The sequence below is a fragment of the Acipenser ruthenus genome, chromosome 45 (genome assembly GCF_902713425.1).
Source record: "Acipenser ruthenus chromosome 45, fAciRut3.2 maternal haplotype, whole genome shotgun sequence".
In the NCBI taxonomy this organism is placed as follows: domain Eukaryota; kingdom Metazoa; phylum Chordata; class Actinopteri; order Acipenseriformes; family Acipenseridae; genus Acipenser; species Acipenser ruthenus.
In genome coordinates, this window is record NC_081233.1 from 9,132,231 (window position 1) to 9,147,703 (window position 15,473).

The 15,473-nt window shown below is 46.7% G+C and overlaps 1 protein-coding gene across 3 annotated transcripts in view; it reads right to left on the bottom strand.

The window, feature by feature from the left end:
• LOC117962657 (zinc finger protein 385A-like) overlaps nt 1-15,473 on the bottom strand; it is a 51,656-nt gene that overhangs the window by 25,827 nt on the left and 10,356 nt on the right. For all 3 annotated transcript variants that reach the window (XM_059013115.1, XM_059013113.1, XM_059013114.1), the window contains exon 2: nt 92-231. In XM_059013115.1, the coding sequence (XP_058869098.1) occupies nt 92-181 (90 nt within the window). In that variant the 5' untranslated portion in view covers nt 182-231. The remainder of the gene's footprint in view (nt 1-91; nt 232-15,473) is intronic.

The following is a 15,473-nucleotide window of genomic DNA, read 5'->3' on the forward strand; positions in this document are numbered from 1 at the left end:
CTGGTACAGTAGCGGGTTCGGTGTGTGTGTGTGTGTGTGTGTGTGGAGCTGGCTGGTACAGTAGCGGGTTCGGGGTCAGTAAGAGACTCACTGTGCTGAAGTTGTGGAACAGTCCCATGCTGGGTTGGGTCTCCATTGGGAACTGAAGGAAGGGCTTCAAGTCCAGGTGAGGCTGCATCATTGTGGGGGTCCGCAGGAAGGTGGGCACGGCCCCCGAGCGACTGATACTGCCTGGAGAGAGAGAGAGAGATGGGGGTGAGTGCAATGTTTTATACCATTGCTTCAGCAAGTAATTCAAATCAGTCTCTTAGTTTCACCATCGATAACACTGATGAAGGCATTTAGAAACGCCTGTCTGCTTGACCTCGGATTCTCGTTCGTTTTTTCATGACAATCGTAAATCTGCAAACTCTATCACAAGTCTGCGTAACTCCAAATCAGGACTGTCACGGCTGCACCCTGCTGACAATGCTGTGGCGGGTGGTCCTAATTCAGTCCGGCCCCGGTCTCATCTCTGTCTGGCAGAGTGATTCCAGTCTGAACTGCTGCAGAGATCGGAATAATCCTGAAAGGAGGGACTGATCCGCCTCAACTGAACCTGCTTCCTGTCCTCCTAATCCCAGCTGGATATCGCTCTATCAGACAACTCTACTCCAATAACCAGGAGAACGTTCAATAAAATAAAATCATGCACGCTGTAAATTCAAAATCCCAGCTAACGGCGCCATTCAATTCAAGCTACGGTACGGTAAAGCTTTGCAAATGTGACCCGGTGTATCCAGCATCAGAGAACTTTGTCATATTTTGAAGCTGCTGAGATTTTGATATGTATATATATTTTTTAAAACCACATCTCAATTTGCAAGTGCACTTTAATTTAAATCCAATGACACACAGAAGGACGGGGAGGGTTTGCACGCTGCCCCAGGTCGATGCGAAGCTTGATCTGAGGAGAGTCCTTCTCCGGGATCAGTGGTTGCATGCAAGTTTCAATCAGGAGGATGAACGACCCTGTCCTCTCTCCTCTCTCTCTCCCTCTTCCTCTCCCTCGCTCGCTCGCTCTCTCTCTCTCTCTCTCTCTCTCTCTCTCTCTCTCTCTCAGAGTGTGTGTGAGATTATGCTGCAGAGATTGAGAGTGTGAAACTCTCCCACAGCTGCAATCCTGAGAATCCACCCAGGACACAATCGGCTTAGCAGCGTCTCCACTGCCAACAAAACACAATCCAAAAATACCAGGCAGCCCAGGTCAAACCAGATTAGTGGGGGGGGGGGGGGGGGGGGTTCAATTGGTCAAACAGCCAGAGAGAACTGCAGTACTACATTAGACCTCAGGGTGGTGCTGTCCGTTAGGTAAAAAATCATTGAAGATGCTGCGAGAGACTTCAAAGCAAAAGAAATGTTTTTTGTTGCATTTTAAACGTTTATTTTAGTGTTTTACCCCAAGTCTATTGTGTGCGTGTGTAAAACACTTCAGTTCATCAGTTCATGCAGGGACATCTGTCTTCATCGGTTTCTTTCAGAGACGCACGACTGCAAACACCGGACCGCACTGCAGCGCAATACAGAAAACTGACCGCCGGTGAAACGCATCGCGCCGAGAGTTCAAGAGAGGGTAACGAGAGGCGGTTTTTTGGTTTTATATGAACATCTCCCAAGTTCAGTAACGCGAACGCCCCTCGGAGCGTCTCGGTACAGCGTGTGCACACGGGCACTCCCCTGCGCGGGCTTGTCATCAATCTCAGGAGCGCAAAGTGAATTTATAACTGCTTGTGTACAGCACTGCTCTTTCCATCCGGCTCAAGAAAATAGAATTGATTGATTGATTGATTGATATCAATGATTAAAATGTTGTATGTACCTACATTAGGTTTTTTTTCTCCTTTTAGTACACCGTGTTTTCCTTTTTCAAATTTCAAAATGTGCGTGTGCTTTTTAGTTGCCCATATTGCAGTCTTGCAAAATGATCGATTCACACACACACACACACACACACACACACACACAGTCCAACTGCCTCCCTGCCTCCTTGACAACTGCTATACAACCCACCTCCCAATGATATGTCCTTGGCATTTAAAAATCCTCCCTGAATCAAGGTGAGGGAGGGAGGGGGTCCTATTGCTGGAAGCAGACCCCCCCCCCCCAGCAGGGTTTTTCCAGTCATGTGATTTCCACAGTGCTGCAATGTGGTTTTACTGCAACGCGAGCTTTCACCGAGTCGAACACGCCTGCACCCCGGCCCTGTGCCCTCGGACGTGGCCCCGAATCCCTAATGAGAGCCCCCCCCCCCCCCCCCCGTCCCGCCCCCCTGACTGACGCAGGTGACAGCCACGCTGCTCTGTTACTGCTGCAGCAAACCCACGTCAAAAGCGATTCACATGCTGTGAACGGACACGCGCTGCAATGGAAATACTTGTCCCCCGTTGCTTTTGTACAAGGCTGCAGCATTGCCGTCGGTCCTCATGTATTTCAGATATCGTTTCTGCCTCAGCTTGTTCTTTTTGCGTGATCGATAGTCTCTTATAAATTCTGTTATACGAAATGTGTGTGTTGTGTTTTTTTTTGCATTTCATGCAGGGTTTGCTCAGAGTAGCTGGTTGATCTCAAAACTGTTGTGTTCCGTCCTGCGGACGAGACGTGAAACACACGAGGTCCTGTTGGAGGTGACTCTGCAGCAGCCGTTGTGATGCGCAGCTCACACTCTTGTCTCTGCCAGTCGCTAAATGACTAATTAATAAATGATTTAAAGATGACAGATAAACTGTGCTGAATGCTCCGTCTTCTGAGGTGCTGACAATGGCCGCAGTGTGAATACCACAGTTGACGACACAGTTTTAAAATGCCTGTCTGAAATCTTGGAGCGGTTTTTTGTTTGGCACCCACTTAACTTGGGGTGGGGGGGTAGGAGGGTCAGCCAAAGGTCAAACTGCCTGTCCAGAAAACACAGCCAGTTAGAGAAACATTTTGACCTACACAAGCTGTGTAACAATACAACATGAAATGTAGATTGGTTCTGTAAGGACAGACCGCTGATTCTTTCCCCCCCAGCAGTAGCAGAGGGAGGGGGTGTTGTAGTTTAAAATAAAAAACGCCAAGAGGATGACATTTCTTCACACCAGTGGCTGTTTGGAAAGTATTACCACCCCCCCTTTCAAAATCCTATAAAAATTCCCAACGTTCCGGGGGCTTAGTCCATTTGCAATGTAATCCCCCCCAGCCAGCCTCTCGTGTCCATCACCGGGGAACGTCGCTGATAAATTTATTACAGCTGCCCTCCCTCCCCCCAGGGACCTGCTCAAAACTCCTCACTCTATCCAAAAATGAAAAAAAAAAACGACTTGCATTACTTAATTACCACGATCCCAAACGAGGCATGCAAGGTTCTCTGCAGTACAGCGTGGTCATGCCAGCATGGGGCGCAGCACAGCGAGGCTCTGCCCAGCACACAGCGGGCAACGCCAGTGTAAGACGCTGGATCACAAACCGGTTGATTTTTACCCTGGGTCCCTATCTAGGTTTACTGTGTTCTATAGAGTTGTTAAACAAGCATAGAATCTACACTGACTGACAGACCCAAAATTAGTCACTTGAGTTATGTACACCCCCACACTAACACTGTGTGTAGATGATTTATTGTGCTATAGGGCACGGAGGCAATGCTGCACAAACCTCTCTCAGAATACATTTGGTTTCCCCCCCCCCGCTGACACACGTATTAAAACTTTAGAACTGAACTTTATATATTAACGCTGTCCTTACAAAGATACCACCAAATGTCCCCCCCCCCCCCCACTGACTCTCGGTGCCCCCCCTCACTGTCTGCTTCACTCTTTCTTCTAGTTTCAATAACACTGATGAAGGCAAAAATGCATGAATGAGCTCCCCTCCCCCCTCCCCCCTCGGCCAGCAGGTTGAAAAGCTGTGTACTTAATATAAATCATTCTAAAGTCCTTTAAGCGTTTAACTGCCAGCGCTGCTCAGAAGGGATTAATTTTTTTCCAAAAATAGCTTTTTTGACATTTTTTTTTCTCTCTCTCGAAAGCTAAGCTGATCCTGTTGTGATTTTGAGCCGGTTTCTACCGGAACGCTGACTGATTCAGAATTTCTTTCTTTCTTTCTTTTTCTATTCTATTCCCTGAAAGCCATTCGGATGGAGCCTGTGCTATCAGAAAAACCAGGGGGATGCAATCTGTTTCCTTTAATGCGCAGAGAATCTGGAGAAATGAATTTTTTTTTTTCTTTTCAACTGTACACTGTTTGAAACTGCTGCAAGGGTACATTCTTGATCTGTGTTTTGCAAACCTATTGAGTGAGTAAAAAACAACTCTCCTGCACACCACGAGGCCGTGCCTTTACCAGGGGAGACCCTCGGGGGGACCCCTGCACTCCCCTGACTGTGTGACTCCCCCCTGCACCCCACGCGGCCGTGCCTTTACCAGGGGAGACCCTCGGGGGACCCCTGCGCTCCCCTGACTGACTCCCCCCTGCACCCCACGCGGCCGTGCCTTTACCAGGGGAGCCCCTCGGGGGGGGGGGGACCCCTGCACTCCCCTGACTGTGTGACTCCCCCCTGCACCCCACGCGGCCGTGCCTTTACCAGGGGAGACCCTCGGGGGACCCCTGCGCTCCCCTGACTGTGTGACTCCCCCCTGCACCCCACGCGGCCATGCCTTTACCAGGGTCTCCTCTCTCTCTCTCTCTCTCTCTCTCTCTCATTTCCATGTTTTGTTTGTTTTTTGGTTTTGCATCTGTCAGGAAAGTGTTTCATCTCTTTTTCACTCTGTTTTTTTAATGCTAATGTTTGGGGGGAGGGGAAACCCACCTGGATCAATAAAAGCTTAATAGCTTATTGGATTTCATATGGATCAGTATGAGAACTACAGAGCGCACACACACACAGCAGGCTGCTCAAGATGAACACTTTCCATTCACCAGATCATCCCCCTCCATTGAAAATGAACTCGCACAAACACCTTACCTTTCTGTAATGTCCGTCTCAATCAACAGGGGGCCGTTCCTGTTCCTGAAACGCATGCAGATTCCAAACACAAGGGCAGCCACGCCGACCTCTCAGAATCGAGCACAGACAGCGGGACAGGAGCGACGTGAAGGGAAGCTGGGCAAAAGCTTTCGAACGGACGGTAGGACGCGCTTCTAATACAGAGAGTTCTACATGCAGCAGGGGGAGGTTATATTAGGATGCCGAATTCCACTGGCTTCCCAGTTAATCAGATGGGATGGCTTAACGTTACCGTGCAGGGCCAGGCAAATGCAAACTAGTTCAGAGCGCAGCCTGGTCACGCTTGCCTGAGTTTCTGGTGCAGCACATAAAACAAGCCATCAGACTCAATCACACAGAATCCACTGTACAGACACGGAAAACAAGAATACAAGTGACAGAATAGCATAGTCCTGTTCAGTGTTTCATCAGTGTTATTGAAACTAGAAGAAACCGAGTCAAGCAGACAGGCGTTTCTAATGCTAGCGCCTTCATCAGTGTTATTGAAACTAGAAGAAACCGAGTCAAGCAGACAGGCGTTTCTAATGCTAGCGCCTTCATCAGTGTTATTGAAACTAGAAGAAACCGAGTCAAGCAGACAGGCGTTTCTAATGCTAGCGCCTTCATCAGTGTTATTGAAACTAGAAGAAACCGAGTCAAGCAGACAGGCGTTTCTAATGCTAGTGCCTTCATCAGTGTTATTGAAACTAGAAGAAACCGAGTCAAGCAGACAGGCGTTTCTAATGCTAGTGCCTTCATCAGTGTTATTGAGGTGAAAGTTGATCAATGAAACCCATGCTATATTAAGCTCGTGTGGGCCAGCCCCGGGTGCTCTCTGCTCAGCTATCCCAGCCTGCCACTCGCTAGCGCCTGCCTGCCTGGAACTGGAACAGACAGCGCTTGCAGCAAAAAAACAGAGAAGACGAAATAAATTGCGACACGCAGGAATGCCTTGTTGCCGTAGCAACATGCAACGTGCTGATTTCCAATCTGCCTGCATGTGTGTGTGTTGCACACGGAACTGTGTAACTGTCTGTATATCTTCAAATGTATGTGCGAAAGTAATGTGTATTTTGGCCCAGTCCAGTCCAAAGGCGGTGGGGTTTTTTTTGTATAAAATGCTAACTTGATTTAAATAACCCATTAAGCTGTAATTATATAATTGATATTAGATTCAGACTTCACTTTGTGTTAATCTGAGCAAGTTACCATAATTGAGAACATTTAAACAGGCTGATCAATGCCATTTAAAAATGTACCTGAAAATTACAGTAGCCTGTCTTCAAATGAGGACGAATGGCACTCAATGGGTTAAATTAAACTGATTTTTTTAGGAATGATTCGGCACAGAGCTGGGCCTATAAATCCATCTCTCCTGTCTTTTTGGGGGGGGGGGGGGGGGGGGGGGTTGGAAAATAACTACCCGATTTCACGCAGACCTGCAGAAACTCGCCCAATCGCTTCAACCTACAAAACCAGCTTCACATCTACAAGAAACAAACGCCTGCGTTAGCAATGCAGAACTTGCCCATGACTATTCTGCTGCTGCTCAGAATCGCTCTGGCGTGCAACACAAGTAGAATTCTCACACGTGTGCAAGGCATGCTGAAAAAGTCCTGAGGGATTCTATTATCCTGCTTTTGTGGGGCTCGATTCACGTGCTGCTGGGCGAGGTTGTTGTGCACGAGAGATTGATGCGAGACCAGCAGGGACATGTCTCAGGCAGGGGTGGTTGATCCCCGCCCATAATGTACTGCATCATGAATTCAGAGGCAGAACTCCTAAACCAAGTCAAGTACTAGCAGACAGTGTTACTGAGGTGAAACTAGAAGAAACCGAGTCAAGCAGACAGGCGTTTCTAATGCTAGTGCCTTCATCAGTGTTATTAAGGTGAAACTAGAAGTTGTTTACCTTCACTGTATTTGGTTACATAAAAAAAAACATTGCTGTCAAACCTCATTGATTTATAGTACTAAAGTCTAGCTGAAGAATGGTGTGCGTGGCTGCATTACCTTGCAGTACCACAGGGGGGCGACAGTGGACAAGGAGGACGTTCACTTAACTCTAAGTCCAGGCAGGACCTCAATGCTCCACCTTACCTTAGTGCAGTTCAGAGTTATTTTAAAACTACTGATGGGAGTTTTAAAGTTCTGTTTACCAAATGTTATGTAAATAATAATAATAATAATAATAATAATAATAAATAGGTCCTGTTCTCATGTATACTCAACAGAGGAGTCACTTTAAATTTTATTTAAATTGTCACTTAATTTCACATTCTTCAGCTCAACAAAATAGTTCCTCAGTCACAATTTTTGGGCTCTGCAATTCAGTTCGCAGCCGTGTGTGTGTGTCTGTGTGTGTCATCTTGTTCAGAAAGGAGTGACGGCCTCTTTAAATTCTTTAAATAGGTAATAATAGCTGCTGTGATGTTAGATCTTGTAATTATAGAAGATTAGACACACAGAGCGAGGGCTGGGGGGGGGGGGGTGCGGTGACACACACACACACACACACACACACACACACCCAGCCGCAGAGATCAGCTTCCATACAGACAGGTTGCCAGGTGCACATGGAGATCCATGTGAATGGGTGTGGAGACAATACCAGGGCTGGGTTTATAAAAAAAGAAAAAACAAGAGCTGGGACTCAAAGAAACAGTAACGTAATAACAATCCAGAGTAAAGCCGCTTCAGATCCTTCCTTCCTGCTCTACCCCCACCCTCTTACTGTTTACAGAGTTTCATTCAGAGCGGTTCTGTTGCCAATAAAGTGATCTCTTTCTTTAACCACTGAGCTGCTCAAACCCGCTGCCTTCCACACTGCAGCCCAGCGCTTTCTTTATCTAACCACGGAGCTCCTCAAACCCCCTGCCTTCCACACTGCAGCCCAGCGCTTTCTTTATCTAACCACTGAGCTCCTCAAACCCCCTGCCTTCCACACTGCAGCCCAGCGCTTTCTTTATCTAACCACTGAGCTCCTCAAACCCCCTGCCTTCCACACTACAGCCCAGTGCTTTCTTTATCTAACCACTGAGCTCCTCAAACCCCCTGCCTTCCACACTGCAGCCCAGCGCTTTCTTTATCTAACCACTGAGCTCCTCAAACCCCCTGCCTTCCACACTGCAGCCCAGCGCTTTCTTTATCTAACCACTGAGCTCCTCAAACCCCCTGCCTTCCACACTGCAGCCCAGCGCTTTCTTTATCTAACCACTGAGCTCCTCAAACCCCCTGCCTTCCACACTGCAGCCCAGCGCTCTCCTTTTTCTTTCTCTCTCTCTCTCTCTCTCTCTCTCTAGTGCACAGTCGACTGCTGGAGAATACCAGCTGTCAGCACACAGGTGCGGTAGCCTCAGGGAAATTTCACCTCTTTTCAGCAGTCAGATAATGAAATGAACATTCCTGCATTGTGGAGGGCGTATGTGCGGATGAGTGGACTATCTGATGAACCCTCCTTCACCTCGGATATACAATAGCCTGCCTCCCTTCAAAAACACATTTCTGAGTCCAACTCCACCCCCCGGCATTGAAACTGACCAGGGCACAAAGCTACAGAAAGAAGATGCTAAATTTAACCAAGCATTTTCGCAACAGTTCTCTTAGTTAGTAATACAATACTAATTCAGGGGGACACAAGACGGCTCAGAGATTTCACATACAGGCTCATAAGGGTGTGGGGAGGAAATGGCAGGGTTTAATGATTCATGGAGCATCTACGAATCGTGATCCTTTCTTTTTTTTTTGGTTGGTTTCACTTCCCCAGCTTGGCTCCTGTGCTGCTGCACCCCTGGTATGTCAAAGCCTCTGGCATGGGGGGGGGGGGCAGTTTTAATAATCTTCTGCTCGCTCAGCCAGCAAGACAAAAGGCTGATTGAAACAGAAGTGGCATTATTACAGAGCGGAGGTTGAGTCTGTAGATTTGCAGAGTGACAGCCGATACAATCTAAATAATTACAGAGCGAGAGGAGAGAGACGGGGAGTGGGAGAGACACGGAGAGGGAGGACTCCTGCACAGCTACCCGCTGTACACGAACAAAAAAAATAAAAACTAGCGCTGTTGCTGAATTCTCATAGCCTCCACAACAACTCTTAACCCTTAAGGGACACGCATGTCCCACAAATAAAAACGATGCCAACGTTCTTTTGTTTGCAATGAGGTTTAAAACGTACTGACAGGTTGGACCTGGTCACCCCAGACACTATCCATTATCTTCAGATCACAAAAAGAGAATGTATTTTTCACTTTTCTTTCTGCTCCAGCCTGCCCAACTTTAGAATCCCTCTCTCTCTCTCTCTCTCTCTCTCTCTCTCTCTGCAGTGAGGATTGATTGAAGCAGTGCAGGAGGGAGGGAGGGAGGGAGAGCTCTGCAGAAAGACTCTCATCCCAGCTCCTCGTGCTGGGAATCCCAAATCAGCCCACGGACTCTCCAAGACCACAACGCAGCCTGCAACATTCTCACCCCCCGATCCCAGAGGAGGAGGAGGGGGGGGGGGGGTCCTGGGGGGGGGGGGTCCTGGAGGGCCAGTCAACTCCAGGTTTGATTTAAAATGATACAATTCACTAAGTCTAGGTGGAGGTTTAATTGGTAAAAAATTTTCTCTGTAGCTTTTTTCCTCTCATTTAAAACCACTTTGTTGTGTATCACCTAAAATATTACAAAAACACAAACATAATTTAGATCTTATATTTAATACCATGTATCAAATAAACTACAAACCGATAACGCAAACAAGTCTACCGGACGCCGTCCTAGCAGTCCAGTATTTCATGTTAGATTATGAAATGTCACATTTTTCAATTAAGTATCTGGGAAAACTACAAAGTGCGATGCAACTCTGTATGCGAACGTGACATTATTCAGCAGGTTTCATTGGACTTTATGAAGCAAAACAAGTTCTTTCTATAGGGGGATGATGCAACACTTATGACCACAGCTGAGCACACAAACAATCACGCATGTAAGGAATCTAACCTCAACTCGCACATTCTACACCATGGTTATAAATTACACTAAAGCTAATGGCAGGTATAGAGACACTTCATTGCTGTGTTTAGGGTGGGCCCGTCAAAACACTAGAATTACCAAGACCAGGATTAGCGATGCCAACACAAACGCACACACACACACACACACACACACACACAATGACACCCCCTCCACTAGAATGAGCTGTTTCTCTGTCTGTGTCTGCACGCCTGGGCAGAGGTGTATCAATCTGTGTTTGTGCATTCTGTGTTTCTCTGGGGGGTTTGTGCATTCTGTGTTTCTCTGGGGGGTTTGTGCATTCTGTGTTTCTCTGGGGGGTTTGTGCATTCTGTGTTTCTCTGGGGGGTTTGTGCATTCTGTGTTTCTCTGGGGGGTTTGTGCATTCTGTGTTTCTCTGGGGGTTTGTGCATTCTGTGTTTCTCTGGGGGGTTTGTGCATTCTGTGTTTCTCTGGGGGTTTGTGCATTCTGTGTTTCTCTGAGGGTTTGTGCATTCTGTGTTTCTCTGGGGGGTTTGTGCATTCTGTGTTTCTCTGGGGGTCTGTGCATTCTGTGTTTCTCTGGGGGGTTTGTGCATTCTGTGTTTCTCTGGGGGGTTTGTGCATTCTGTGTTTCTCTGGGGGGTTTGTGCATTCTGTGTTTCTCTGGGGGGTTTGTGCATTCTGTGTTTCTCTGGGTGGTTTGTGCATTCTGTGTTTCTCTGGGTGGTTTGTGCATTCTGTGTTTCTCTGGGGGGTTTGTGCATTCTGTGTTTCTCTGGGGGGTTTGTGCATTCTGTGTTTCTCTGGGTGGTTTGTGCATTCTGTGTTTCTCTGGGGGGTTTGTGTATCACACATTGTGTATTTATATTTGTTTTGCTTTTCTCTTCCTGCGTGTTTTCTACAGTATTTTATAAAGCGCTAGCTCAGTTCCCTCGATGTCCTGCTGGGTTATTTTAAGACTCTGTTTAGTAATAAATTAAATATATCAATATGTATTATTTAGAGTTCCGTACAGGAGCGGTGTGCCTGGCACTCAAGACAAATACAAAAACACACAAAGCACTGCGGAGAGAGAGAAGAGAGAGGATCGTGGAAGCTCTCCTCCCTCCCTCCCTCTATAATCTTCTGCTCGTATTGCACAATGATTTATCTGTTTCAGACAAACTGAGATATTTACTGAGCGAGGAAGCAAGGGCTCCGTATTCTACATTAAACAACCTCTTTCGAATATAATCATCCTCACCGTCCACTTGTTCCTGGTCAATACAAATACATCTGGACAAAGAGAGCAATTGCTGGACACACACACGCACACAGCCAGGGTTCCCATGAATAAGAGCACCAATCACCACTGACCTACAGCCCCTGCATTCACAACAACCACCAGCAGCAATCATACAGGGTGAGCAGGGCTTGTTTTGAATATCCCTGAATACCGCGGCGCGACAGAACGATGATGGGAGCAGCGGGCAGAGAAAAGGGCTTGTTACGAGGAGGTTCAAATCGCAGCTCAGCCACTGACTCCCTGTGTGTGTCCCCGAGCAAGTCACTTCACATCCTTCGGATGAGATGTAAAACAAACGAGGTCCTGTTGGAAGTGACTCTGCAGCAGCAGTTGTGATGCACAGTTCACCCGCTAGTCTCCAAGTTGCTTTGGATAAATGACTAATGACTAATTCATTAATTAATAATAATAAAAAATGCCCTGAAGATATTAAAAGGTGATGTGGGGTAGAGGGTTTGTTTGTAGCTGGTTGCTTTTTGAACCATCTAATCTGCCCCTAGGGGGGTAGAAACTCCACCTGAACAACACTCCCAGAAACGTGACCCAGCTTCACAGCTCTCCACTGTATTAAATACATCCCCCGGGGGGGTGGGGTGATTCATCACAAGCCTCCCCAGCACTGAGCCGGCAAGGAGAGACTTGCTGCAGCAGGTACACTGGAGGCAATTTAAATGAAAGAGTAACTCTGTCCTTGCACCTCAACTGGAGGCTGATAATTTCCTAAACTTGAGCATTAAATCTGCTAATGTCTTAACAGGGGATGGAAATAAGACTCCAGCGGCAGGGCGGTTTCACCCAGTCCAGGTTTCTGCTACGAGCTGGAGTAGCCACAGTCTGTCTTGCTAACACACAGAAAGACGAAACACAACAATGTAGCTGGCTGTTCTGACAGCACTTCTGGGGAGAGGGATCAGAGAGATATTAATCTCCCCCCCAGGCAAGGAGACACACCTGCGCAGGTAATCCCACCCCCATAATCCCCCCCCCCCAGGGCTGGTTCTCAAATTTAACAAGTCGAGAGAGCAATGAAACCAGACCCCCCCCCCACACACAAACCGACCTCTCCGTCTCCATCCCTCTCACCACATTGCAAAGGAGTGCAGGCGTCTCCTTCAGGTGACATGAAATACAGGAAACTGACCGCTTGTCAGAGTCCAATGGATCCAGCGTGCATGGAAATAAGACTCCTGTTGCATAGCAGTTTCATCCATTCCAGGTTTTACTACCGGCTTGCTTAGCCCACAGTGTGTCTTCTTAAACTCGCTTGCGTCTTGATGAGGAAAAAGAATAGTGTTGTGATAATTTAATAAAAACTGAATAAAACAGAGGGGAGGCTGGGTGTGAGCCTGTACTGGGTGTGCCTGCGTGCTTCTATTTGGACTGTGTGTTTGTACTGTGTTACCGTGTTTATATGTATAAGTCTCTGTGCGAGGAGTATGACAAAGGCTGCTTTATTTGGAGTTATCTTTTAATAAAATCAGCTGCATAAGTACAAAAAAATACATATGATACACATTCAGCTGATCTTATTAAAAGATATCGCTGGAAAAAAAAAGCCTTTATTGTACAAAGTTTGTGTCAGTATTTAGATTCACTTGCATTCCAGTTCATCCTTTCTTTCTTATCTACAGTGCCCCCCCCCAAATCCTCTCCTCTCCCCTCCCAGTGCCAGCCTAACCTCCTACTCTGTGTGCTCAAGGTGAATCGATTTTTCTCTGAGATGACAGCAGCAGGGCTGGTGTCGAAACCTTATCCCTGCATCCCTAAGAGAGGATTGAGAGAACTGAGAGGACAGGACTGAGAGGAGAGGAGAGAGGAGAGGAGAGGAGAGGATAGGATAGGAGAGACTCACTGGTTGTATATATGATTAGAGCACACACCGCTGAGTACTCCAGGTACGACAATAAGACTCCTATTGTGTAGCAGTTTCACCCAGTCCAGGTTTTACTACCAGCTTGATTTAGCCTCGGTGTCTATAGGTAACAAGCCGAGATGCATCTTATTAAACTCACAGTAAAACCAGGAATGGATCAAACTGCTGTGCAACGGGAGTCTTATTCCCATCCCTGCTCTTGAACATCTCTCATTTTATATTATCATACACTTGGTTCAATATTTATTTCCACAGTTCCCTTCATAATGGATTCTCTCGTTACAGATTTGCTCAAGGGGCTCAAACAATGGCCTTGGATACAGACAGACAGACCGTGTGCAATTCAAAGACCCACTAATCTGTTGAACGAGAATTGTTTAACCAAGAAGAATGACAAATGCATTAGCGTGTGTGCGTGCCTGAGTGCGTCTCTGTGTGCGAGCTCTTCCACAGTGTGTGGATCCAGGGTATTTAATACAGGGTACACAGCGCAGGCAGTGGCTGAATGGACACTCTTTAAATGAAGTGCCTCTCCGTGCTGGATGTGTGTTGATTCAGAGATTAGTATGAATCTCTGTGTGTGTCTTAAAACAGAACTGCTTTTCAATGCAATACGAATTCACTGTTTAAACTAGAACGATACCCTCTGCATGCTCCACGACAAATAACCACAGCGCTTTGATATATAGACACACACACTGCAGGCTTCAGATAAACATGCTACTGGCACGACAGCATTTAAATATTAATGCAGGCAGTTTTCTTCAGCTGCGCTGTAGCCTCTAGCTTGTAAAATCTCATTGAAAGGCAAGCCGGGGGCTATAAATCACTCTCGATAGAGAGGGAAGGACAGAGGAAGGAAAAAAATAAACACAACAGCTTGATTAGGTCCAGTGTGTTGTGCTTGGTGCTGCAGCAGTGGATCCAGGAAGGTGGGACAGTCTGCCAGCTCAATCAATGCCAGCCCTGCCACGCAGAGTTATAGCCCATTAATGAGTGTCCATTACACACGCTACTGACACTGAACTGACAAGAGCTAGCAGAAACCAAGAGCGATTGCTTTTAGATAGTGGCTTGTCATTCTCTCCTCCCCCCCCCCCCCCCCGATTCCTATGGAAATACAGCGCAGTCTACACCCTGCACAGCGAACACGCCATCCAAACTCTTACAAGCAGTCTGAGAAAATACATCACGGTTTTACTACCAGCTTCATTAGCCCACAGTGTGTACAGGTAACAAGCTCAGGTGCGTCTTATTAAAACGCATAGCAAAACCAGGAATGGATCAAACTGCTATGCAAGGGGAGTCTTATGCAGAGATGGCAACAAGACTCCTCGATTCACCCATTCCAGGTTTAACTACGAGCTTGATTAGCCGCAGCGTGTGCAGGTAACACGCTCAGGTAACACGCTCAGGTGTGTCTGACTCCACTTGTGGTATAAAGGACACAACGTGGCCTGACTGAGCAAACAGTTAAATGAATGAATTTATAATGAGCTACAAGGGTTTGGCTTCAGCCTTCTTCAAACAGTACAGCAGAGATACATCTCCCAGGTGAACAGTGGTTACATCAGGTGTGAATGAGCAAGGGGAGGACAAAGAAAACTACATCCCCCAGAATACAAGCCCCAGGGTATTCTGGGGGATGTAGTCCTGTTACCTATTCCATTACAGGATTCCAGCTGCCCAGAACACTGAGATACAAAGGCACAGTCCAGGAGGAAATTCATTGCATATATATATATATAAACATCTTGAAATCCTTGGCATCTGTATTGCATTGTTTCTGATTGAAAATACAAATGTATTATAAATATCTCAAATATAAAAAAAATATCAAATATCTACATAACATATCAAAACCATATAAAAAATATATATCAAATATATAGAACATATCAAATTCTGTTTTGCACGGTTTGATTGAAAATATAAAAAGGGAGCTCTTTCAAGGAAAAGGTCAGCTATCACTGTCGATCAGCAATGCTCAATGCACAGAGGACTACTGACATTACAAACCCGAACGAATTCACACAGAGAGAGAGAGAGAGAGAGAGAGAGAGAGAGAGAGAGAGAGAGAGAGAGAGAGAGAGAGAGAGAGGAGAGAGAGAGAGAGAGAGAGTGTCGCGGCAAACAGAACGAGGCGCAAGAGGAGAGGGAAGGCGGCTTTTTAAAACTGCAATTAAAAAAAAAAAGAGCGCAGTACAGGCTTGCAGATAAGGAAGCAGACAGACAGACAGGCAGGCAGGCAGCTCAGCAGCTGCAGACAAAGAGAGGGTTTGTTTCAACTTGAGCAATTAACCGCGAGGCTAAATCCACCTTCTTAAAAAAAAAAAACATGCCCAGG